This window comes from Cygnus atratus, chromosome 6 (genome assembly GCF_013377495.2).
Source record: "Cygnus atratus isolate AKBS03 ecotype Queensland, Australia chromosome 6, CAtr_DNAZoo_HiC_assembly, whole genome shotgun sequence".
Lineage (NCBI taxonomy): Eukaryota > Metazoa > Chordata > Aves > Anseriformes > Anatidae > Cygnus > Cygnus atratus.
The window spans coordinates 35,161,852-35,189,258 of NC_066367.1; the positions used below are offsets into that span (position 1 = coordinate 35,161,852).

The 27,407-nt window shown below is 37.2% G+C and overlaps 1 protein-coding gene across 1 annotated transcript in view; it reads right to left on the bottom strand.

The window, feature by feature from the left end:
* The window catches only part of LRP1B (LDL receptor related protein 1B), a 509,529-nt gene that overhangs the window by 281,693 nt on the left and 200,429 nt on the right, over positions 1-27,407 (bottom strand). The window contains 1 exon segment of the mRNA XM_050711674.1: positions 17,020-17,182. Within this exon segment, the coding sequence (XP_050567631.1) occupies positions 17,020-17,182 (163 nt within the window).

Sequence of the window (27,407 nt, forward strand, 5' to 3'; positions counted from 1 at the left end):
ATCCACAAATCGCATGAATTTTTATGAATGTGTGGGAACACACGTCTTTTCTTTTTTCTGATACCTACCCACGTTAACTCCATCTGTGACATCCTAGTATTATTTTTCATCCTGAAGCTTTCTTCACTTTATTCTTCCTTCTTTTTTTTTTCTTTTTTTTTTCCTAATGTTCTCCTTATTTTTGTCCCCAAGTAAGGCTTTCTACATCCTCTTCTCCTTGCTTTTGTCCCATCTCACCCAATTTGCTCCACCTCCATTTCCATTTCTATCTGCTTCTCTGATCTCAGATTATTTGTACTGCACTGACTACAACCTGACATTTCTTATTGTCTTTTCCATATCTGTCCATATTATTTTTAAGCACTTTTCTAAAATACATGATAACAGAAAGGAATGGGAGCTTTCCAAAGTGATGTTTCAAAATTGAAGACACAGTGGCCTAGAGACACTAAAAAACATGTATTTAAACTTGATAATAGAGAAGGCTCTGTAGCTGTGATGTTCACATCTTTATTACAGTTTCTTTTCCCCTGAAACGTTTCTGCAAAGAAATAACATGATAGGATAAAGTACCCTTCATTAAGCCTCAGTATGTGTGAATATGGAGGTAAGCCAAAACAGAAATAGACAGCTTATTTGGATTTTGGCAAGACAATATTTGGCATTTAATGCATTAAGTGGTAATTTGCATTGTATTTATTTAGCTGAACGTTTATGGTACATTTAAATGTGAGAATAATAAGTAAAAAGGAGTTACAAAAACTGCAATCAAACTGTATGCTGCTCTAAGCCTAGAAATTATTAAAATGAGATCTAATGTGCATATTATTTGATTTTTTTTCTTATTATAAAGGATTCTAATGGTAATATCCCTAGGGTTTTCAACGTGTTATTTGTAGATGCAATTTTTTCCTCCCAATAGAAAACTGGACCTCTAAGGCAGCTTTCTTAAGAAATCTCATATATATATATATGTATATGTTTGGTACAACAGTCTACATATAAGCTTGCTTTTCTCATTCACCTTTTGCAAACCCTCATACGCAGTCCAAAAATTTCTGCAGATCACCTGTTGAAACACAGTGCAACATACACAGAAACCATAGAACAGGTTCTGACACAGAATAAACTCTTGTGATTTTAGCACATTCATATTTTTGGTGTCATTTTGGGGCTTTTAGGGGTTTTATCTGTGGTCCAGAGCCAGTAAAATTCACCTTCAGATTTGTTCCATCCCCCTCCTCCCCAACATGTTTCTAGTTATATTAATTGCCAAATACTTACATGTTGTTTGTCTTATCCTTGTATCATTATCTTTAAGGGACAGCTGTTGAACAGCTGCAGAGGTGCACTGTCTTTTGTACATGTGGGGAAGTAAGTTTGTATTTCTGCCTGGGATTCCAATCCTTCTCTGTAGGATACCCAAACATATTTATCTTTCTGCGAGATAACGTTTGCCATTTAATATATTAGCAGATAATCCATGCTGTATTTGTTTAGTTGTGCTCCTCGGAACATTAAAACCCAGGAACATTTATTCTGCAGTGTTCTAAATTGGTTGCAGAAGCTGACAGCAGAATTTCCTGGAGATTTTGACTGCAGCTGCTTCTCTGTTTTGCCTTATGGAGCTTATTGTACATTACAGTCAGTACAGCCCTTTTTAGCCATACGTTTACTTGAATGCAAATGCCCAAACTAGTCTGTGTGTAGTTTTTTAACTATCTGATGTTAGAGCCAGCAGAGACAAGAGGAAAAGCCGTGCCAATATGCACATCGGCACTGCATTTCTCTGGAGAGGAAGAGAGAAGACTGCAGCTTGCTGCAATCCCAGCTCGGCCTTGCTGCTGCCAAGGGTACCTCCATTGCTGGAGCCTAGGGACGGAGCTGTTGCTGTCACAATGCAGCAGAATGCATGCTGCTTGCAAGGGTGTGATGTATGTACGAATTCAGGCAGCCAAAACCTTGTGTTATTTTGTCCACAAGACATATGCGTGGCCTCCGTGGCAATGTTTGCCCCAGCAAACAGCTGTGGTACTTCAGCCCCTGACTTCAGGTCTTACACCCTCCGGCAATCCTAGTGACTATCGAGTTTGTTAGGGACAAAAATTGAATACTATAACAAAAATTCACTCCGTACTTGAAATAAAGCTAATGATTGCACTTAGTTTTACAGTGGAAAGAAGAAAAGAGTATAATTAAGAGCCATACATTGCAAGGGATAAGTGGAGCATGCCTGTTAGTGCCTGCAGTGAGTACACAGTCGGTTTGTTGTTATTGTTGTTTTTAATTATATTCTTGCTATCTTAAAATGCAAGCAAAACTTTAAATTAAAATATTTACTTTTCATATGCAGCGTCACCTGCCGCCTTCATCTGTTAAAGCTGATGCCTTCAAGGTGATATATCTAGTTCATCTTTGGGCAAAAAAAAGCACACAAAAAGAACAAACCATTTCAAAATAATGCTCTCACAGAAAGCACAAGCACCATCTGACACAGCCTGGAAAGCACCATGGGGCACAAGAGGCACCAAGGGCCCCATCTGGTGTAACTTGTTTTGTCAGCAAGCAGAGAGCGCTCACCCATGCATATGTTACTGCTTATGTTGTTTAACTGGTCAATGATGTTAATTACAATTAAATGTTCATTGCAGAACTTTATAGCTTGTACGGGTACAGGAACATAGACGTGATTAACTAACTACAGACTAAATGGAAATATTTCTGAAACTAATGTTTCTGAAAACTATTAAAGGAATTTAGTCAAGTTATATTTCCTGTAACTAACTGGCAACAGGGAAACAGATAATGCAACCACACCTCTAAGGAATACATTAGAGGGAAGCTACGAATACCCTTATCCAGCCTCGTAGTTTATGTGTGGATATTCACAGTAATAATCTCTGCTCAAAAAGCTTTTGCATCGTATCTCCCAGCATCTGTAGTCCTACTGAAAATAAATAAATTAATTAATTAAATAGCATTATCCTGTGTGTGTTTATTTTTTTATTTTTTCCAATCTTTAGAAGGGTCAAAAGCCAGCTCACACTCTCTGGAGCTGATAGGCAACTGCTGCCAATGTAAGCAAGCATTCACCCCTAACACTAAGGGGGTGACAAGCCAGAGCTGACACTGCCCACACTCTGGCAGCTGTGGCTCTCTGTGTCTTCCAATGTTCCCTACAAAAATAGAAGTGTAGAAATAATTTCCTGAAGTTCTGCTGGGCAGAAGGAAACTATCTTTTGGAATAGTGAGCAATGGATAACAATGTAGAACACATCTTGTTTTGAAAAACTCCGTTTTGCTAAGTCACTTACTGTGGTGACCACTTTCAGCCCCTGTTTTAAGGCTGTTTTTTGTATATCATGGGTTCCTTCACAGGTCTGGTTTAAAGTTTGGCAACTAATTCATGGAACCTCTTCTCTAAATATTATGGAAATTTTATTAAAAAAAAAAATAAAAAAAAAAAACCTCCTTGACGAATGTTGCAAGTCTGTTTGCCTTCAAACAAGGGGATAAAATAGTTGACACCTCAACTTCTAGTTCTCATCTTTCTCCTTAGAAACAGGACAAGGTTGGATTTATGTAATTTAGCCCCACACCATGAGCTAAGAACGCAAAAACTTACATCGGAAGTGTTACAAGTGCAAAATCAAGCACTCAAATGTTAGCAAGCGTTACGCTGCCAGTATAGTCTGAAATTATCACACTACATGACCAAAATTCTTTGATTTCAGCCATTCCTACTGTTACTTCAAAACACACCGCCTCATTCACTATCAACTATTGCTTTCTTACATTATGTGCAGCCTCCTGCCCTACAACAGAAATGCATTTTGTTCAAATCCTGCCCTGAGCACAAAGCTCTTCATTCCCAAACAGGCACTTCACTGGTGTTCGCCCCCGTCTCCTACCACTCCCAATATATTCATGAATACTCCCTCACAAAACCCTCTCAAGCTGAAATGAAGTAATCTCCCTATTTTACCACAGAACTTAAGAACTTAATTAATTAAGAACTTAATTTCAAACATACCTGCTAATGAGCACTCAACTTAAAATATGCTAAGGCTGATATTGCACAGCACTTTGCCTTTGACACTTCGACACCACGTGCTCAGCACCTCATTTCCCAATCACTTCAGACAGCTGAACACGGTGAAAACTTCCACATACCAAGGACACAGGTGGCTCTTCCTGGATATTCATAGGATGTAAAATACAAAAGCAGTAGTGTCTTGTGTAACTTTTGGCTAAAATAATTCACCAGCCACAGACAGGAACCCTCTCTTAAAATCTTGGACAAAATCCTGAGTAGAATTCAATTTCCTTTCCTGAGAAAATATGTTTACACTTCACACCTCCCCTACCTCACTCACAACATCCTTCCCGCAAAATGAAAGTAACAAATGAGAAAAGCTTCATTAAGTCTGGCAATGTGTAAGTCTACAATGTGCAAGACATCTGGGGAGGAGAAATCAACGTCTGTGCATGTGAGCTGTAGGTATACATCACGCACAGACACACACTACATAAGTAAAAAAGCAGCCTAACTTAACCAACCCCAAACAGTCTTGGCTGTTAACAGGATTGAATATGGCCTGTAGGCATTCAGATCTTTCAAAATTAAGCTGCCAATATATTTAAACATAAAGTTAGGTGCCAATATTAAGGTCTCACTTTTGAAAATTTTAGAACAGACATCAATGTGTTGTTTTTTTAAGTATGAGATACGTATATTAAAATACTGGAATACAAAATGTTACCATGCTCAGAAAAGTGCCTACATGACAAACCACAAAACAGTAATTTAATAGGGAGGCTAATACATAAAAAAGACAGAAGAACAAAACACCCTTAAAGTTTCCGAAGATGCAACATATTCATAACAGTAAACCATGTCAAACACTCAGGAATACAAACAAGAGCTTGGCTTGGTGTAGTCAACAAATTTCCGTTCCAATTAAAATATTTTGGTTAGAGGTCTGATTTTCTGTTGAAGTCAGTGTAATCCCTGTTGGAAAAGCAGTTTGCTTATTCTCCGCTCCTTATGCTCAGACAAATGAGCCGTGCCAGCAGAAAGCACCATATATTCTCATTCTGTGGGGTAAGATCAGCCAAGAGGTGGTGCTGTACAATTTCTGTGTCTGAGGAAGTCTATAAGCATAACTGTAAGTTTATAAAACTTAAAGAGACTGTAAGAATGTAAGTGGTTATTTTTCAGCAAGTAAAAAAAGGCAGTGAGTTTCAAATATCCTTCTATTAATATAATTTTTCATTTAAAATCTGTTGGTGTGAATCCCTGAGCATTTGGGTTTGGGTTTGTAGAGTTGCTGTCAAATAATAATATGAATAATAATGATCTATGTAAAGCTGAAGTAGAGTTAATGAGAGGCCTTTTTTTCTTGGCCTTCTTCTAGGCTTGTCTACACTAACAGTTTGCATCTCCAAAGAGCTGATTACCAACTGATTCAAAGTAGATGTGTTTTCAAGTGGCAGTCTGGACACCTTCCAAACACATCAGTTCTGTAGTTTAGAAACACTCAGCCCGAGGCCAACTGTAAACTTGGACCATATTTCGTGTGTCTGTGTGTTGCCTTACCTATGAAAGCGAATTAGCTAGCTCAGGTTGACTGGCAATGAGCAAACTTAGAGCAAAAAAAAAGTTTCTAGCAGTAGAACGTCTGAATTTCAAAAAATGAATTAAGCAAGTCCTCCCCTGTTATTTCGTTGTATTTTTCAAAATGCTAAAGGTGAGAAAGAGAAATGTTGCTAGTAACTCAAAAGGTCTCGTCCTTAGAGAAAAGCTGCTCATCACCTACTATGGCCACAATCCAACGTGGCAATTGGCTTCTTAGCTGTGTTCAGCCATGCAGCAGTCACAGACACCACCACACCATCCCTTCCTTCCCTCCAGCTTCACACATACTGAGGGCAAGATCAAAGGCTGAGACAACGTCACGCTGTACCAGACAATAAGTAAAATCTGTTTGATGCTTTTCACATGTTGCTTACCAACCACAATGGGAGAAGGCTGCTCATACCGCTTTACAGATGCAAATATAAATAAAACTTATAAACATACAATTTCACTGCAGTCTGTTAAAATAAAGGCAGTTCTTAAAAGGCAAGGATGCCACTCACGGACACAAACTTCTGCAGATTTTCTGTTTCAGTTTTCAGTTTCATTTGCAGTAAATCATACCACTTCTAAAAGAAAAGGACAAAGAGGGGTTTTTTTTTGGTCCTTATTTTACTTCAAATCTCTCCAAACCCCTCAAGTGGAGAAACAAAACACATAGTTACTTTGGTAATGTCTCAGTATATTTTAAAATGTACTTTTTAAACAACACTGAAATGCTAGTAAACACATTTATTCACACCTACTCTCCTAGTATCCCATTATTTGACTCTATAAGCTTATAGATACATACACAGATACCACCTCCTTTACTGAGAAAGCGTAACACAAGGCTAGAATATCCCTGCCAGACAGACATAGTCCTAAACATCCCTAGTGAAGAAGATTACAACTTCCACGTGGGTCATATGCTAACATCTCTTCAGCCTAGTAAATTCTGCCTTTATCTATTGAAGCCTTTGCAACAAATTAAAATGATTTTTCCTGTCCTTTCTTTAATCACCTTCCAATAAACCATCTTTCTATTTAAGCAGCTGTTTATGAAAAATTGTTATAACTCTTCTCAACCTCCTCTTTTCTAGATTAGACTGTCACAGTTCCTGCAGGCCATGTTTTTTACGTCTTTTATTTCCTATTATCATCTCCAGATTTCCTCCATTTTTTCTCTATCTCCACCAAAAGGGTCATGTTTCAGCAGAGCTTCAGCAAGGCATGTTCACATTGGTGAGCATAGCAATGAGGGCACTGACATGCAAGAAACCTCAGGAAAACAAAACATAGGTAAACAGTATGAAAAACCATACACAGAGGTAACACAACTCAGACACAGACACAGACACAGACACAGATTTCTAGGTTGGAAGAGACCTCAAGATCATCGAGTCCAACCTCCGACCTAACACTAAGTACTCCACTAAACCATATCGCTAAGCTCTACATCTAAACGTCTTTTAAAGACCTCCAGGGATGGTGACTCCACCACCTCCCTGCGCAGCCCGTTCCAATGCTTAATAACCCTTTCGGTAAAGAAGTACTTCCTAACATCCAACCTAAAACTCCCGTCGCAACTTTCACCCATTCCCCCTCGTCCTGTCACCAGGCACGTGGGAGAACAGACCAACCCCCACCTCACTACAGCCTCCTTTAAGGTAACTGTAGAGAGCGATAAGGTCGCCCCTGAGCCTCCTCTTCTCCAGGCTGAACAAGCCCAGCTCCCTCAGCCGCTCCTCGTAAGACTTGTTCTCCAGACCCCTCACCAGCTTGGTTGCCCTTCTCTGGACTCGCTCGAGCACGTCCATGTCCTTCCTGTAGTGAGGGGCCCAAAACTGAACACAGTACTCAAGGTGCGGCCTCACCAGAGCCGAGTACAGGGGCACAATCACTTCCCTAGACCTGCTGGCCACGCTGCTTCTTATACAGGCCAGGACGCTGTTGGCCTTCTTGGCCACCTGAGCACACTGCTGGCTCATATTCAGCCGACTATCAACCAATACTCCCAGGTCCTTCTCGGCCAGGCAGCTTTCCAGCCACTCATCTCCCAGCCTGTAGCTCTGCTTGGGGTTGTTGCGCCCCAGGTGCAGGACCCGGCACTTGGCCTTGTTGAACTTCATACAGTTGACCTCAGCCCATCGCTCCAGCCTATCCAGATCCTCCTGCAGAGCCTTCCTGCCCTCGAGCAGATCGACACACGCACTTAGCTTGGTGTCATCTGCAAACTTACTGAGGGTGCACTGGACGCCCTCATCCAGATCATCGATAAAGATATTAAAGAGGACCGGCCCCAGTACCGAGCCCTGGGGGACACCACTTGTGACCAGCCTCCAACCAGATTTGACTCCATTCACCACAACTCTCTGGGCCCGGCTATCCAGCCAGTTTCTAACCCAGCGAAGCGTACGCCAGTCCAAGCCCCGAGCAGCCAGTTTCTTGAGGAGAATGTTGTGGGGAACGGTGTCAAAAGCCTTACTGAAGTCAAGGTAGACCACATCCACAGCCCTTCCCTCATCCACCAAGCGCGTCACTTTGTCATAGAAGGAGATCAGGTTCGTCAAGCAGGACCTGCCTTTCATAAACCCATGCTGACTGGGCCTGATCGCCTGCTTGCCCTGCAAGTGCCCCGTGATGACCCTCAAGATAATCTGCTCCATGAGCTTTCCTGGCACTGAGGTCAAACTGACAGGCCTATAGTTCCCCGGGTCTGCCCTCCGGCCCTTCTTATAGATGGGCGTCACATTGGCTAGCCGCCAGTCAACTGGGACCTCCCCCAATAGCCAGGACTGCCGATAAATGATGGAAAGTGGCTCGGCCAGCTCCTCCGCCAGTTCTTTCAGTACCCTAACTCAAGAGAACTGCAATTCTATCAGGATGATATCATCACACAGATGATAAATTAACAAAATGGACTTCATCATTTTTTTCTGAGTTTGAGTGGTTCTGATTAATCCAGTATCAGAGTAATTCCGATGCTTTTATACTTGAAACCCTGCATATATAGAGGCAGTGATTTATTGTCAGTGAAGGAAGAAATGAATGGCATGGCAATAGCTTATTAGAAAGTCTTTTAGACAATTTTGCACTGCTTGAATACAAAAACTGATGTAAAAACAATGCAAGAAATGTGTGGCCATTACTACAAAAGATTTTTGGAACTTTGTAACATCATACTATATTAAATGGGTGAACTATTTTTTCTTTTAATTTTTTTGATTACTTGCATTTTGTTCATGTTTTGGAAAAAAAAAAAAAAGAAAGAAAAAAAAAGAAAAAAAGAGTGTCTCTCTTTCTTACCCTCTGTATATATACACACTCCCTGAGTCCAGGCTAATGCAAGTAACTCTTAAAAGAAGACAGGTTTTAGCAGTTCTTTTGTAAGATATTTTTCTGTGCTTCCACTCATGCAGTGCTCTAATTCATATCAGAATTTGTCTTCTACACAAATGACCTTACAGAAGATGGCTAGATAATAAGACTATCAGGTAATAAGAAAAATAAAATAAAAGGAGAATTCAGATGGACATGAACATAATGTACATGCATTATAGAGCCTTAAACTCCCATTTATATTCTCATTGAGAAACAAAGTGGCCTCAATTCTCTCTGGCTTAATTGCTTTCAACCTGGAGGAAAATCATTGATAGGATGATTTAAATCTTGCAGCTTTTGTCTGGACATTGCCGGTAAAAAAGAAAAGACTTCAAGCCTTCCGTTCCAGGCAGAGTAGCACACCTATTTTCTATTCCTTCACAAATACTGAATTCAAATTCAAAGAATCAGAGTAATTTCAGTGAAAGGTGAGAGTTTTGTTCAGAAGCCTAACTAGCTAAGGACTGAAGGACAGGGATCTAAGGGCAGAAGTAAGAGTAACTACACTAATTACACAGAGACAGTTTAAAAAGAAAGCGAGATGTGTTGCATCAGCCATGAATTGCCCCAGGTGATCAAATTCATGGAGCTTTATGAGTGCTGTTGCTGTTCATGTGTTCAGCTTGGTTTGCTGAGACAATTCAAATGGTTAGTAGAAAAAGGCACCAAGGATACCCACTAAAAAAAAAAGCAGGTTTGGGTAAAGAGGGTGCTGCTGTAGTCAACTGGCAGCCGAGATCTTCAGGCAGGTCGCAGAGAAGTGAGGGAGGTGGGATGCTGCATTCAAGGTCCTCTGGACCAACTAACTGAAAGGCAACCTTTGATAACTGAAAAAACTTTTACTGACTTAAAAATTATTTTATTTTTTGCAAATTTATTACAAGTTACAGCTATATTGTGATTTCATAAGTGTTTTTGAAAAGCTTAATCTATTGAAGCTTTTTATTTCCACTGATTTTTTTTCCATAATTATTAACACCATTCAAATATTCTTCCTACTAGACACAACATACCTGTTAAAATCATTGCACGTGCTGCAAAATAAAGAAAAAATGTTTACTTTAGTTCATGTTACAATAGGTTTTTCTTCAGTTTCCCACCAGTTAGCTTTTTATCATCTGGGCAGTAATCCTGATTATTAGATGATACCATCACTCAGAATATCAGCTAGATGTTCTAATAATACTGCTAGTGTTCACTTTGCCAACTCTTTCACTCTTTCTTTTTTAGGATCAACAGAAAAAAAATATATTCTTTTTCACTCAGAGTTTATCACTGTTATTAGTACCTCTTTATTTTTTTGAATTCCACTTTTGGTTGCATTTGAGGTTTTGGGTACCCAGTACAGTACATCTTCCTATGTATATGGAAGATTGGATATTAATTATAGTCATCAATTATTACTGTCAGTAGTATTTGATTAACAAAAATGAATGCACAATAATAAATGCACTTATATAAATACTTGAAAAAATACATGTACTAAATCTATTCAAGCTTCTTCTATTTTTATTGCAATGAATACAGTAGTCACTTAGATCCAACCATATAACCTATTTTTGTAAATGATTTCACTTTTAATGCAGTTACGTAATGTGCTTGGTATTTTGATTCTTCCCACTTTATCAGTGACTTTATCGGATGCTATTCAGCTGAATTTGTTGACTTTTACATAAAAACTTGTCTCTTTTAATACTTAGAAATCCAAATATTTTTGAGTTTATTGAAGAAAAAACATTTCTTCTATTTTCTATTTGCACATGCATGCTAAATCATATCACATTATTTCAGGTAAGAGCAGATGAGGATATGACTTTTTCCTTTTTGTCATTAAGAGCAGCAGCAGCAGCAAAGTTTCCTAGTGAGCAGATCTGTACCACTACAGAAGAAACAGAATTTCAAAGGAAATTAGGTCCAGCGGGAAACTTAAAGGTGACAGAATTAAAAAAAAAAAGAGTTTTATGCTACAGTTTAGTTAGCAACAATTAAAATTACAAGATGGAATGGCATAGAACTGGAAGCAGAGTTCTCTGAAAACCAGAAAAAAAAAATCTTCTCCCAAATGTTTAGCAAGCATTTGAACTAAACAGATAGCAGCAACAGAGGCAAACATAATTTCAAAAGACCACTACTTCTTACCTCTCACAGCCTGAAAGAGGTGATGGAGTGGGAGGATGAGCAACAAAATCTGAATTCTTAATGAAAACTTCCAGATTGTCATTAATTATGGTAAAGATTTTTATTTTATTTTATTTTATTTTGAAGAGGATTCTTTTCCAGGTCACCTTTAAAACTTTCTAAAAGTTACTGTGCCTTATATGTATCTTACAGCTCTTTGAAATTGCTTTGTGACAAGAAGAGGAACTGAACTCTTTTAATAATGGCATGTTATTAAAATACTAATGATTTTGCTGTTTAAAAGTGAGCTTTAATGATTATAACACTCCTCTTTGATCAGCAGGAAATGGTGACTAATCTGAGAGAAAAAAAAAAAAGTTTTAAGACGCAGATATCTCTCAAGCCTTGTGGGTGCTATAAAAGCTCAGAGACAAAAGAGAAAAAAGAGAATAAAAAAGGCAGCAGACAATAAGTGTAGATGTTTTATTCTTATCCTAAAAGACTCCCCTGTCTAAATAACAATGAAGCAAATGAAGAAAAATATCTACTGTTTTGACCTCCCCTGCTTTTTGAATTTTTGCTCCTCTCCTCCCCTGCAAGAGACTTGATTCCTATTGATAACAAATTCCCTGACTTTCCTTGTCTGTGAAATCACTCCAGTCCAGTCGCCAATTGTCACACTGCTAGGTCAGCTCTAAGACATTTTTCTTGCTGTCTTTGAGAAATCTCTCCAGCACGATACCATCTCTGGCCACTTTCTAAAAGCAGCTGTGAAGGGAAAGGCCATGCTTCCCACAGCCAGCCACTGGGATCCCCATTCACCAGTCATGCTAAACACAAGGAAAGATTCAAATCGAAACATTTGTTATTAAAAGAATGTCTCTCTGCCTCCTCATCACCTGACTTGTTCTTCTTTGGATATTGCAGGACTCCTAACACAGGATTTCAGGGCTCTGTCTAGTCAGATGCTCCATCAAAGACTTGACCTGTGCAAAGGTTTCTCTGAGCTTTTTCTCAGATCCCACCAAGCAGGAGATTTCTTACCAGCTTACAAGTCTTCCCATGCTGCCAAACAGGTTGAATTGTCAGTCCAAAACTCATTCCATTCACAGGTGGAAAAAAAAAAAAAGAAAAAAAAGAATCTCTTTGCCCTTTGGATGGTTGTTTTCCATCCTCTGGATGTCCTTTGCACACCCCAGGCACTCCTGTGCATTTCCTGAGCGTAACTCTCTAGCAAGGAAAACTTTGATTCAGTGATGTGTAAAAACTTTCCTATTCTTTCGACTTTGTTAACGTGAACTGCTCAGTCAAGTTCACATTACATTTTGGGCTGTTCAATAACCACAAATGTCTCCAGAGGACAATCATACACAGCTTGATTAAGAAAATACTTGACTGCAGCTGATCACTTTGGACAACAACAGGGCTCATATGAGACCTCCAATGTCTTCCTAATACCCATACAAGAATTATATCAGAAGTGCAATAGATTTACAAGAAAATCAAACAAACAAAAAACTTATAGAACAGAAACAACTGCTCCTTAGGACTTTTTTTAAAGTTTCTTTTAAATATAATATTTTAAGGATGTTGCTCAGCTCAGTCCTTACACAGAAGACCACATTTCAAAATGCCATCTCACACTGTACTTTCTCCCATTTTCTCAAATTTTAGACTGAGGGAAAATACCCAACTATTTCAAGAACTTTGTTATGTTTTTGTTTTTCTTTTTATAACATGACTTGATTTTAGCCACAGTAAAAGCTGTGCTTTCAGTCTTTCAGTCCTTAGAATCTAAGAGGAAGTTAATGGAATAATCCTTTTTTTTTTTTTTTCTATTTTTTTTTTTTTCCCTCAGAATGAGTTTCCGAGATAAGGAAAAAGAAAACTTCAGCTATTAATTCTTCCCTTGTTCACCTTTGTGGATTGGAAAGGTTAGCAACTGATTGCTATTGCATACTTAACGTGAAAAAGATTTTTTTTTTCTTTTTGCTGTTCTACAGCTGTTTTCTTTTTTCTTGACTTATTAGCATTTACAAGAATTGGTACATTACACCATAACACATTAACAGACATGGCTTTTAACAGCCATCGTATCACAATCTCTTCCTGTATGCATTTGCAGTTGTTGCATGAAAGAAATAAGCAGGGTTCTTTTTTATTATTACTTCTACAACATAGCAGAAGGAAAAGCCGATTAAAAGATTTATTCAAATATTTACATGACACACAATGTTGCGGTATTAAAGTGCAAGCTTGCTCTTTTTACAAATCTCTTTAGCAGTAAGTCTTTTCTCCCCATTGTTACTAATACAACCTTTAAACGGGAGCTACAAGCTCCCATTTCAATGCCTTCAGCCTCTAATTGAGCGTCCTCTCCCATTCTTCTCTCCCCCTTCCTATTCTCCCCCTCCGCTACACCCTTCCTTTGTAGTGATTCATGTACGTCTCACCCATTTCTTCACTCACAGTATCTCTGTGCTCTGCTCCATGCATCCTCCCACTTGCCAGCTTCGCTCTGCACATCCTCTCTGTAATCTCACCCTATGTGCTTTTTCTGTACACATACCTTTATGATTGGATCAGTTTTGGAAGTGCACTCCTTAAAATTCAACATGTTTTCTATGCTCCCCATTAAATAAAAGGGGAGACTGAAATATAAAAGAAATAAAATGACTTGCCTATAGACATCTAGCTTGTTGGTGGCAGAGCTGACAGAGAATCTAAATACAAATCTATGGTCTTGTCAGTTTAAAATGTATCACCTTCCCTGTCATACATGTATGGGGATCCAAGTCCTGTGACTATGCAAGCTGATTGCCAAACTAGCTAGGATTCTTTAGAAAGGATTCCCCATGACTACAGACCACAGCTAGAGTGAAAATCCTTCTAACTCAGCTCATATTTGTTTCATGTGAGTCATCAGTACCATCATCAACTGTATGCCAGTTTCAAGGACCAGTCAGAGTAATAGCTTCTGTTTCTTGACCACCGAGGTCCCATATTAAAATTTATCAAAACTATGAACTGCAGACATTAGGAACAAAGCATCTTACTTCAAAGGTATTCGATAGATAACATATTATTGCAAAACAATTTATTCTTCCTCTCTGTTTCTGACTGACACTTCGTTTTTCTACTAGCCCTGCTCTAGCTTTTTAGTTCAGCATACACTTGACTGACAAGTCTGAACTCCGAACAACTCCCAGTGGCAGTGGAAACCCAGCTGTTCCCGCTGGTAACAGCCCCCTGTGACGGTTCCAGTGACTATGTTGTGCTATTCTGAACTGAAAATCAGTCGATGAAGCAGATGAGTATTAGTACACCAAAACGTCTAGCTGGCTAAATAATTAATTAGCTCGTTTTTGTTTGTTTGTTTTCCTAAATGTTTCAGGTGGGCTTTCGTTAGACATCGTCTGGAGTACTAAAAAAGGAACACAGTTTGTATTGGTAAAACTGCTGAAATCCTAGACCAAAGTAATATGCTTAGATTAGACACGTAACAAACTTGCTTGTTCAAGATCTTTTTCAGTAGCAGAGTCTTTCTTCTCTCAACTTAAAGTTCAGTTTTAGAAAAATAACACGAGTTCTCATTCATTCACTGTACGGTGTGAAATAAACTTAGTAGTTCAAGTTCAACTGTAAGGACACGAGTATATAAAACCATCACCACTAAACATCTAACGAAACTCACAGAGATGTAAAATTCATCACACTCACAAAAAAAAAAAAAAATGGATTAAGTAATTTTCCACCTACTCTCATTTTATTCTAATGATAAATGGAGAATTTCTGGTTCGTAAAGTAACAACTAAATGCAACTAAAACCAGCTCAGATGTGAGCACATAAAAATAGCAGGGCTTGACCTTGTACTACTACAGGGAAGTCTGTCATAGATATAAAGGCTTAGGATCAAGCTCTGAATTCCTTAATGCAGGAAATGGTCTTCTCTGTGCAGATGTACTTTCAGCTTTTAGAAGAATGCTGGAGACAGTGAACACACTATAACAGCAATACATGTTACAGGAGCAAATACCTTAAAATGTAATTATATCTAATGCCTTAAAATGTATTTTTTACAGGAGACCACAAAAACAAACAAACAAAAAAAAACACTCATCCTGGGCTTCATATTTAAATACAATAAAAAATAAATAAATAGTAAATCTGCAAGTTACCTAGACAGCAATACCATGTTCGTACTTTGACACAGAAATATGTCTCAGTTAGAATCAGCATGAAAGTAAAATGAAAAGCAAAAATAGAGAAAAAAGAACGGAAGAAAACACATTTTTAAGTAGCCAGAATGTTTTGATTATCTCTTTGCATCTTGTACCAAAGCCCAGTCACTAACAAGCACAAGTAATATATAAAGTGAGGATTATCAATTAAGATGTATGTTAGATATCCTATTAACATAACAACATATGTCATATAATTAATATAATTGCCAACTAAAACTGTAAAGAAATAAAGTCCACCCAGTGTTTCCATCATGAAATAAACTGATATTGCTCTACAAAGAATCACAGTATTAAATATGATCACTTATAGTCTCCCTCCAGGCCAGCGCTTCCATCTACACTAAAACAGACAGATTGCTCTCAGATGTGGCACTGCAAAAGGCAACTATCTGAATAAGAATGGTTTGCAGCTAGCTAAGAACAAACAGAAGGAAAACCAGTCTTTCTTTTTCTGTTCCATTCCTCCTTGCAGAATCAAAGTGCTGGATATAATTCTTACATTCCTGACAGATAAGATTATCTAATGACAAGCTGTGGATTCGTCTAGTAAATCCCGCAAAGAATATACAAGCAAATGTATAGAAAAAAAAAAGGCTGCTGCTGGCAAATCTGAAAGCTTCAAGTTCTTTCAGATCAGAACTTGCAGAAAAATCAATTTAAACACGCATTTTTTATTTTTCTTTTAAAACAACACTGCAGTCAGATCAAGTCAAGCTCACCATCTGCTGCAGATAGAAATACAGCTATACTCAAGAATTACATTATAAAACTTCTTTGTAAACTTTACATGCAAGCTGTTCTTGTCAGAATTAAAGTCATTGTGATCGCGCATCTTAATATTCAATCAGGCTTTAAATAAAGAGTGACAAAAGTCCACATATGGATGACAAGCTGTTCTACAGTAAATATTTTTGTATTTATTGAAAAGGGGCTTATGGCTGTTTAGGATGTATTCCACCAAGCATTTTGGTTTAACTACTTACAGACTAATAAAAACAAAATAAAATCTCTGTTCCAAAATCCTCACTGAAATTTACAGTTTTTAAATTAACTTAATTATTCCTATTTAGCTATGCCTTTACTTCATCATTTGCTTGAAAACTTTTCCCAGCTGGTGGCTGTTATAGAGTAGAAGATTTTTAGAGCCCTATATTTTAGGCAAGACTTTATTCCCAGGTGGCATTGAACATAACTATAGAAGAAAAAAAGCGAATACAATATGTTTTTATCATTATAGCTGACCGTCTAAAGCAGAGGAAAAAAATCTTCCAGTCTTTTGCGTAATTAAACTTCTTAGAGCCAGTTTCCATATTGCTGCAGCTGAGGGAGAACAGTATAAGAAGTTCCTTTTCCACATACTCTAGTTATAAACACAATTTACAGAAAAACAGAAAATAATCTTAGGAGAAGTAGAGATAAAATTGGTTTTCCATTTCCAATTCCACTTCGAAAAGTTACAAGGCACAAGCTGCGATTAATACAGTTATGTTAATTACTTGCTGCAAGTGCATTACGTGTTACTACTTTGTTCAACTGTGCAAGTAATTCAGGACAGCAGTGAAAAACAGTTTTTAAAACACTAGAATGAAGCTGATACACAGACCAGCACACATCATATAAGATCAACATTTCCTAACACAAATAAATAATCTTACCCTGATGTTGGATCAACAGCTATGGCCTTAGGGTTATTGAGATCTAGCTCGATGAGTGTGACACACACTGTTCCATTCTGGTTGCAGACAAAGATCCTGTCACTGACGTGATCCACGAAGTAAAAATTCCCAGTGATCCAGTCGATTGCTATTTGCTGTACATCTGCCAAAAAATCAAAGGATAAAAAGAAAGCTCAGAAGAGCAATTGTAATACAAATAATTATTTGTAATACAAAGAACTTCACCAAACAAACACTCTACCCAAAGAACTCAAGCTGTTTTTACAATGAGATTTTATACATGGTATATTGTATATAATAAAGAATTAAATTCTCTGTGGACAAAAACTAGTTGGAGAGAGTTGTTCCTTTCTAAGCACAAAAGTCTCCTTTCAACTTCAAGGATATCAAAGGTACACATTTGTTCGTAGTCCTGTTAAATATTTTAAATTCTGTCTGTGAAATTTTGTAATGATATGCTCAGAAGCAACACCACCAACCAATAGTGTGTCTGCGAGAGAGGGGTTGGAAATGGGTGTCTGGGTGTCTGTTACGCCATGGGGATGGCACACGGATAATGCTTGCAGCAGTTTATTAGATATGTATAAAGGGAACTAAAAACTGATTATAAATATTCCACAGAGATTCAAAAAGCCTGTGTGTAGCTATGTATGTCTAAACACACTGTATGTAATAGCACATACATGTGTACAATGAATTCACTTTTTTTTTTCTTTTTCTTGTTGTTTTGTAAAGTCTGCATGCAGCCAGATTTCTGATTCACCTGTCAAAATGATTAGCATAAAAGTAGCTGTCTGCCTGGTACCTGGAGAAGTTTCTTAACAATGACCCAGGAGTTTTTCTCTCCGGATGCTAAGGTGGCTTCACAACCCCCAGCACTACTGCTCTCATTTCCAAACAGTAAGAGCTTTTTTCTGGTGGGATCCTGGAACTATTTCTCGTAAATATCTTCTAATCTCTGCGTTTTTAAGTCAATCTACTGGTCTAAAACATAGTCTTACTCTTACAGTAAAAAAGCATAAAGAAGTGCAAGGAACATAACTATCAATTTCATTTAACTAAGTTCATTTAACTAAGATTTCTTTACTTCCTATTCTCATTGACAGTACTGAATTGACACCACCCTGTAAGATAGACTTGGTTATTCTTAAATTAAAAATAACAAACTACTATAACTATATTTCCTTTGAAATATTTTCAATGTTAAATATGAATGAACTTTCATTTTCAAAATATATTTATTATATTACAATGATTTCAAGATACTGATAATATAAAATTATTTCATGACAGAAAATAAATGATAAAATAGTATTTCACACAGGTTTTTTTTTTGATGCTTTTAGTTTTGATACTTCCAGTTTTATTTATTTCTATCATCCTTCATAAGTTTTTTAGTCCCCACAAACACACCTGAATAAGAACCTGCTGTTTCTATCACACTCATCTTGTATTAGAGAATATAAAGTAAACCTGATTCAGAAGGAAATTCCAGTCAGTAAGTTTTTGACAATAACTGAGAGTTTACGAGTTATGTATTTGCTAAATACTTAAAACAGACATGGAGACTCATGCATTGTCCTTCAAAGTGCAGATAACATAAACAAGATTTACTCAATAAAATGTCAAGACACCAGCTCTACTCCATCTCAGCCATCCTATTACACAGTTCATTACAGTCTCTTCTATATCAGATTTCTTCCCTTCTGCTACTCATTTTCCTTTTAATTCACAGTGAATATTATGCCTTTTCTCTTCTGATAGCTCCTATTATAAAGACACGCTGAGCCAGAATAAAGGAATGCTCCATTTAGTCTCGGATCCAACCTCCAGAGGAGGTCAATGTCAGGTGCGCTATGTAGCACATAAGACATATGTAAGCACTAACAAATATTTCATACAACAGGGGGAAAAAATAATAATAATAAATCTTACTTATGGAGAATGAAAGTTACAAAAGAGATTCAATTTTAAATATTTCTAGACATAAAATTAGTAATTAAATTCTTGCAATGTGAGCTCTGGAACACTGCTATATTTTGGGAAGCAGAGGAAGAGGGAGGATACTGTCTTCTTTCCAACCTGTGGGAAAATTCCTAGTTTTACCTAAGTGTGACACATACTTGAAAGGCATGATACAGTTTATTAGATCTGTTCACATAATGATACTCACATCTATAAACTATTAGCTGCATTTTTTTCTTCAGTGAATTGTTATTGTGTCATTAACGAGAAATGGCACTGGACAGGTATTTATGGAATAAAAGGAAATTAATTGAAGGTCACACTAGGGATAACAATTTGCATCAAATAGTTGCAGCTGAGGTTGCTCAGCAATCCAGGCAAAGTGAGACACCTAGAAGCAATTTAACTGGATAACCTTTGTGTCACAGACTTCAAAAAGCATTCAGAGCTCTTAACATCTCTTTGCCCCATTTCCCTTCCCCAGCAGGTTGTCTTTGGGAAGAGTGTGGAGTTACCAGCAGCACGGGCTATTTGTAAGACATAGGCTCATTACAACTGTGTTCCTTATAAAGCTGTTCATTACAAAGCATGCTATGCTAGCAGACTCGATTACAGTTTCCAGAAAAAGAGCCACATTAATTCACATTTTTCTTCAGAAGTCTACTGCATGAAATGGAGGAGAGATCTCCCACTATGGAGAGAACATTTCTCTAAAATAAACCTTCTGGAGCAGTACATCATTGAAATCTGGTAATTAACTTAGACATTTAATGCACAGTAGCATTTTCATTTAACAGTTCATCTAACACAAATATGTTGTGTATTTTAGGTACCAGTGTTGTGGTTTAGCTTTTGTCTTTTTTACACCATGAGCTCTGCTGTGCGTAGGACACATCCAATTGCTCACAAGAGAAGCTTATAAAGAATTGTCCAAGTCTACGCCTCTGTAAAATCATATCCCATGTGAAAAATCCACTTAGCTGGCAGTTTTCATGATTCAAACTTTTAATCCCTATGGTTTCACTATAGCAGCTATGCATTTAGATGCTTTGAATGGCTCTCCAGTTATCAGACAAGTCAAATGTACTGTATGCTACAGAGATAAGGTTTTGGTTGCACTAGGGACTTTTAAAATATACATTTTTGTGCTCAAGATGTTACTGAATTAATTTCTTGCTTATTTCTACATTCATATATTAAAACCGAATATGTACAGATGGCTAGTTCACTGACATCGTTAAGGTAATGAATCTTTTTTTTTTCTTTCATTCACACAGCCTCAGAAGTCTCTAAAAAGAAATGCCCCTCCTGAAAGCACACATATTTATTCTGAACACTCTTGTATATATTTTTGAAGGTCTTTCCTATTTTAATTACAGTTTCCATGGAGTATTTCTGCCAAATGTGGTCAACCTTCCTTTAGGACTTTCTAAAAAACAGAGTTTCCTCTTAAGGACTTCAGAAAGAAATGCTAACAAATCATATAGTCTAAATTTTGGTCTAAATCTACTTTGGTTGATGACGTTATGTAGACCGTGGGCACTAGCAAGTGTGGCTGAAAGTATACATTTTTTAAACATACAAGTATTATTATACCTTTAGAGAAAATGACAATTTTATATGAGGGTGACTAAGTCTTCAAATGGTACTAGAAATATATCTTATGGCCAAAATATATTTTATGAAAATCAGAACCATACTGAATTACTGTCTTCTTTCATTTCAAATCTCAAACATGTATTTTTTACAGTGCACATTTTAATTTCAAATAAAGACTTGCACAAGAAGAATTCAGTTAACAGAAAAGAGCAAAAAACAGTGCCATATTCTTGTATTTGTACTACTGCTGTAATACTTGAGGATTCAACACAGGCACTGCCTATTAATGTAAATATTATGGTAATAGATTTTATTTTTTACAAATGTGGAAGAAAGAGTAGAAATAGAAAAATTAGCATCTTTTCTCTATTTATACACTTCAGTAAAAATTTCCCATTTTTAACATGCAAAATGATCTAAGCACATGACAAGGAGAAACTTAAAGTAGCTCAAGTCTTTTATAGAAACTTCTGAGTGAACAGAGGAATGATTCTGGATGAAGTATAATTAAAATTAAAAATGCTTAGTGTGATCCCCCTATGCTTCTGGTTAATAATTAAAAAGATAGACGACCTCTCTCTATTTCAAGAGAAAGAACTAAGCTTCTACTGCCTTATATACTTAAATTTTTCCTTGCTCTGAACGACTGCAATAAAGAACTGGGAAATCCACTCAAGACTCAATGAGCAACAATTTCATTGACAATTGCTATGGGAAATAAGTTCTTTTTATAAAACCTTTTTATTTATTGCATAGAGACAACACTGATAGTTTCAAATAAATTGTATATTATCTACAGTAAAATATCTTTATCGGCATTGAAATCATAAATCATTATTTTTGTTTAGGCAGGGTTTTGGATCTTTTTAAAATAATATTATTTTTGCTTTCATTTTCCTAATATTAATGGATATAATTGAAAATGCTATGAAATAATATTTGTTTCTGTCACAAAGTTTATTTTTTCTTTTGCAACAGTTGCTCTTAAAGGAAGTATTATTTTGATTTACACAAAAAGCTAAAAAAGAATTAGGTATTAATTCTTCTTCCATAGCCCATATACGTTTCTTCTGAAGCAATATAACATCCAAACTTCCACAGAGGAGTTTAATGCTATATTCTTTGCTGGCATGGGGGAGATAAGGGGCAGGGAAGTGCTTTAAAGTAGTGGTGGTTCAATAAAATAGCAGCCAGTGTGGGTGGGCAGGTTTCCTGACCCCCCACGAACACCACCTGGAAACTACAGGTGAGGAGGGAAGTACCCACTGCTTCTGCACACCAAAACGTCGAGTGCTTATTTTACAGGACTTTCCACCCTGCAAAGAGCAGCTCGGCATTGTCAGGTAGCCAGGTCACCTAAGAGCCACTCGTTTAATTTATTCTATAATAATTGGCTCAGCAAGCAGGGTAGTTTTAAGGACAGTGCAACAGTTGTTTGGATGGCTGGCCATATGCTAGGGGAATAAATGCTTCTGAGAAGCGAGAGGGGATTGGGCTAATAAAACTTGTAGGAGTTAACGTTTCTGTAACGAGTATCCTAGCACATGGAAGGTGTCGGTACAGTCCCTAGTGGTCACACACCCTACGAGTACTGGGGTGGCACTGCTCAAGTGCCCCATGCCAGGAAGAGTCACCTTCTGTCCCCTGTCCACCAAAGACAACAGGGAACAACAGATCTGCAGACCTCACAGGCAGTTTCACACCCGCTTTCTCCACAGCCTGTTGTGTTAGGAACTGTGTGCCTCTGGGGGCTGTCTTTCGTAAAGCAGCCTGCCATGAAAGTTAGCTTCACTGTGTTTCAACTAAGGAAGAACCTCCTGCTTTCTGCTGAAGTCCAAACAGGTAAAATAGAAACAAAGGTTTAAAAAAATAAAATAAAATAAAAATTTGGAAACTAAAACCTCAAGAAATAAGGTCATAAAAAATAATATAAAAATGGGACAACATATTTGAAATATTTTGCCTCTTGCTATGTTCCCTGAACCTTCAGGGTGTATTTTTCCAACACATATGCATTTTACTTCTCCACCACTAGAAAGCTGCTTTGATTTTTTTTTCCTTTGACTGAAAGTTGACATTTTATCAGGTGAGACTGTGTGTGTTGTGTAAGGTAAGCAAATGATAAAAGTGCCAGGCATGGACAAACCTGTTCAATTCAACTTTACTATCTATTTAGAGGAAAAAAAGAAAAGAAAAAGAAAAAGAAAAAAGAAAAGAAAAAAAAAAGATAAAAATACTTATTTAAAATGGAACCAACTCATTTTACTCTAAAGAACAAGAGAAAGCAACTTGAAGATAGGCTTTCTGGCAAGTTTTGACTAATGAGACTAATGGTAGCAACCCTTTCTTTTTCCAGAACAGACACCAAAAAGGCTACCAGGTAAACAGTAGTTAAAACACGCTTAAATGACAGGCTGTAAAATCTGCCTTTGCTTTGCCTCTCATCTGAGAGTAATGCTCCTAATTAGTAGCCCAGACAACCCAGTACTGACACTGTGGTTTGGGAAAGTTAGATTGGCATAGATTTTTCTGTGCCTGTCCTATTGACAGCAACTGGCTGTAACTGTGTCTGCAATGCCATTTACAAAATACTATTTTTATTAAAAGTGCCACCATTCAATAAGTTAGACAACATTGTTGTCTAAACTTTAAACAGCCATGTCCTGAGTGATTATTGCGTATGTTTAAAAATGAATAATCAAATGACAAATACCGATCTATCTTTTGCAAATGACTCATCCTCAAATACAAAATTCCTTTGAAATAAATCATCTTCTCAGGAAATAAATCCTTCTCAGACAGTGTTTGTAAGGAGTACAATGCAAAACCTAAAACACTACATTTAAATAAGCACTTTAAAACATCCAGACTTCAAGTTCCTCAGAAGAAAAGAAAGCTTTTCCTCTTGTTTGCTAAGTAACATAATTTAAAATTCAATAAATTGGGTTCCTGTCAAAAATACAGTTGGTATTCTTCCAACCGTACAGGATATTAGAATATAATGTTTTAAAAACCTATAAATGTGAACATGGAGACAATGGCAGCTTCTCCAAACTGATTTTTTTTTAATATGATTCTATTCTAAATATTATGAATACTTAATAAAAGCATCCTGATGGCTCATGAAGACATCCAGTCTCTCAGAGATGTCGTCTCTCCAGTCACTCAGAGATTCAAGCATTCAGCTTCAGCTAGACATAGGAGAGAACATGTTTACGTTTAAAATTAAAATTGAAATGTTTAAGATTGTATTTTTATCCTTTCACTGGATGCAGCTCACTTCTGAAGAAGAGAAGGTCTAACTCCAGAAACTTCACCTGATTTTGGAGTTTCTGAATTTACCAGATTCATACCAGTCAAAGGACTCTGCAAAGGCCATGATATGGGCTACCCCAAAGGATCCCTGTCAGTCCTCACATCTGTAAGTTAACCTCTGAGCTCTGATGACAAGACGTGCATGCAAGTCAATTTTGCGGCCTCTTAAGCAGTACAGCAGATAGCTATGTACATTTGCTGCACCTTTCTGCAGACGGAGGCCAGGCCAAGCAGTACCTGTTATGACAGGCTGCAGTTCGTGGGCTGAGGTGGCACGCTGAGAGGGTCTGAGCGGGTGCGGACAGAGAAATGCAGGTCTAATGATAAACCCCTTCCTTCCACTGGGAGCCCTGAGACCTACAAAACAACAGCAACAACAAAAATCCCGTCTTTATTCTCTAACAAATCCGTGTTTACAGAGCTTTCAGAGGAAATGTGCTGATGGTAGATCACAGGCCCCATGCTTGGGCTATGGGCCTTTGCCAGGGGTTTTACAGTGGGGTAGTAAAATCTGCCCCTGAAGCTTTTAGCACAGCTCTTCTTTTAGTCATGTTATAAAACAATTCTACCTTACAATGCATCACATTTCTGGAAGGAGTAAAATAAGTGAAATTTTCTGTTGCTGGTCTCGAGTCACAAATTTGGCCATGATGCCAAGATGTGCAAGGCAGAAGCATGAAACAACAAAATAATGGCCTTGTGAATGGCCCTGTCTTTTAATCCCAGGGCTTAGATTTTTATAAGAAGTGAATTTTCTGCCACCAGTCTCGTCAGAAACAAATAAGAATAGTCAAAAGCCAGATCATTTCTAATTTCTGCATTACTGAGTTTCAAGCACATTGCCAAATGATTGTAAACTTGTAGTGGGGTCCCAGTAGCCTGCATCCATACTGAACGATAAAGACAGATTTATAGAGGTACATAGCTATAACAGTCTCTTTTTTTTTTTTTTTTTTAACTGCACATTCAAAAGCTTCTTATAAATCTGCTGAGACTGTAAATCAAACCCAGTTATTTACTTCAAAGCAGTTAAGTCATCCACTGTTAAAATTAAAGCATAATTCAGCTGCAGTACGCATCCCATCAAGCGTGCGGACTAAGAGACCTGCTAGGGGAAAACACTGTGGCTGCATTAGGCTGTGATACCTGTCTCATTGAACCTCCTCCATCAAAGGCAAAAGTCTACAACCTTCCCGCCTTCCAGCACTGCCTGCTGCATGTATTAAGAACTTCATAAAGCATCTTTACACAAAAATAAGGTCGCTTAACCATTTTCCCGTAAAGACGCTAGGCAGTAGATTACAGTTTTAAAGATGTGTCAATAAAGTGTGGAGTTACTTTGGCAATACAAAGTATTTAGGGAAAATGACTTCCAGAAAAAGTTTAATCCCAGAGGTGGACAACAACACTTTGAAAAGCAGTTCTTGGGGGGATAATGTAGATGTAAATTAACTTTCTCAGCTCTTAAACAAAGGTTTAGGGAAGGAAGGAAATTCATATTGCACGTTTTTTGTAGAAGGTGACATTTGTCAGACAAAACTGGTTCACAGGATCTAGAGCACGCTGTAGTCTCTTGCAGGTAAAATGCAGGTCATAATTTTGCAGTAGAATTTCATATTGAGCCCAATATAGCTGCAATTAGCAATGTATGGTCTAGACAATATGAATATGCAGTCCATGGCATGACCCAGTGCTATAAATCAATCTGTGTCTTTTCACCAAAGGGCATTATTACATTCAATTTAATTTTAATCAGTAGGTAGTACTGACCATAGAATATTTCATCCTGATATATATCAGAAATACTCATATTGGGCACAGAAGGGCACATCTTCATCTCAAACATATTAGGGGTAAAGGACAAGATGTTACCCTTTCCCCCCAAAAAATAAAAATCTTTTGCTAATATATATATATTTTTTTAAAGAACTAGATTATAATACAATTAAAATCTGCATACTGAGTCCAATTTAAATCCAGCTTGAGAATTATGATTTAAAGAATACTACAAAATATTTAAAATCTTTAATCATAAACATATATCCTGAACAGTTAGCAATACGAGCTCTTTGTGCCACATATCTCTAAAACAAAGTCATAGCATGTACCTCACTAGATGAGATGACCTCTTTTTTTCGGTGTTGCAAAGGAAAGAAAAGGAAAATGCTCCTTAAATTAAAGAGTATTAATGTTTGCTTCACCTTTTTCCCTGAATCTAAAAATGAAATCCTTCAGAAAGGATCATCATATCCATGGCTAACTATTCCCACAACCCAGAGGAATCACTGTCACCATGAGACGCCTTCGGTATACTTGTAATTCTGCAAAACACTCAAAGCCACCATATAGCATTCACTAATGTCAGATGCCTCATATTACAGTTCGATCAAAACAAACAAATAAAACCCTTCATGCCTATCAATGTTGGCTGCCAACTGTCTATAACAAACGCATACTCATGCAACCGTGATCTCATCCTCCCTGTCTTCCTCTCTTTTTTCCTCTCCATTTCTTTTTTCCGTCCATTTATTCCATTATTCCATGTTGTCCAATATCAAAATAGCAACCTTTGAGGAGAAGACTGTTATTTGTTATATTTGACCTGACCAAAAAAGCCTAACTGTCCAGACTTAAGACACAGGGTTACTTGATGCACTTAAATTAAAAACAAAGAAACAAACAAAACCTCTTGCTAACTCTTTTCCCAAAGGGTTCAGTTCTGAAGCTAATGCAATGGTTATTACCACGGGAAAGAAATCTGAATTTTGCAACCAGTTGTACAGACTTAGTGAGTAACCTGTATATCCTTGAAAGAGTCTTCAAATGAAAATGCATACTATTTTCAGGATATTCCTAACTAGAAGAGAAACAGCATTGATTTTTCCAACACATTATATTTCTTTCCCTATATGTAAATATAAAAATACCTCCCCATATAGATATATATATATATATATATAATAAAATAAAAAATCACATAGGCAAAATATCTTCGTATGGCATACAAGCAAGTCCAAAAAATGCCAAAAGGAGTGAATCTCTGGAACTGCAAATTGTGGCAGGTATCCCCATGTACTCTGCAATCAGCTCATTATTTTTGCTTACATGGTGTGACAGAGATCCTATGCAATTACACAAGCAAAGACGGTTCAAACTTTTATCAGCAGCTCAAGAACCGTCATGGTGAATGCCTGACCCAACACATCAAACCGCAGCTGTTTGGTGACATGGTGATAAAATGCAGGGCTTCAGCTCTGTGCAGACAGACCATCCCTTTTCCATAGCGTCCTCCTCATTAAATAACTTACAAAGATTTAAACATATTTATTATTTTTATCAGAACTAAGAATATACATAGCTTAAACTTAACTTTAGCAAAAGTTATTTAATCCATTTAAAAAAAATAGTGTCATTTTTCAATTTCAGAATGAGTGTTTTACTAAAAATACCATTAAAAATCGTAAAGCAAAACCAAGATTTTATTTTAT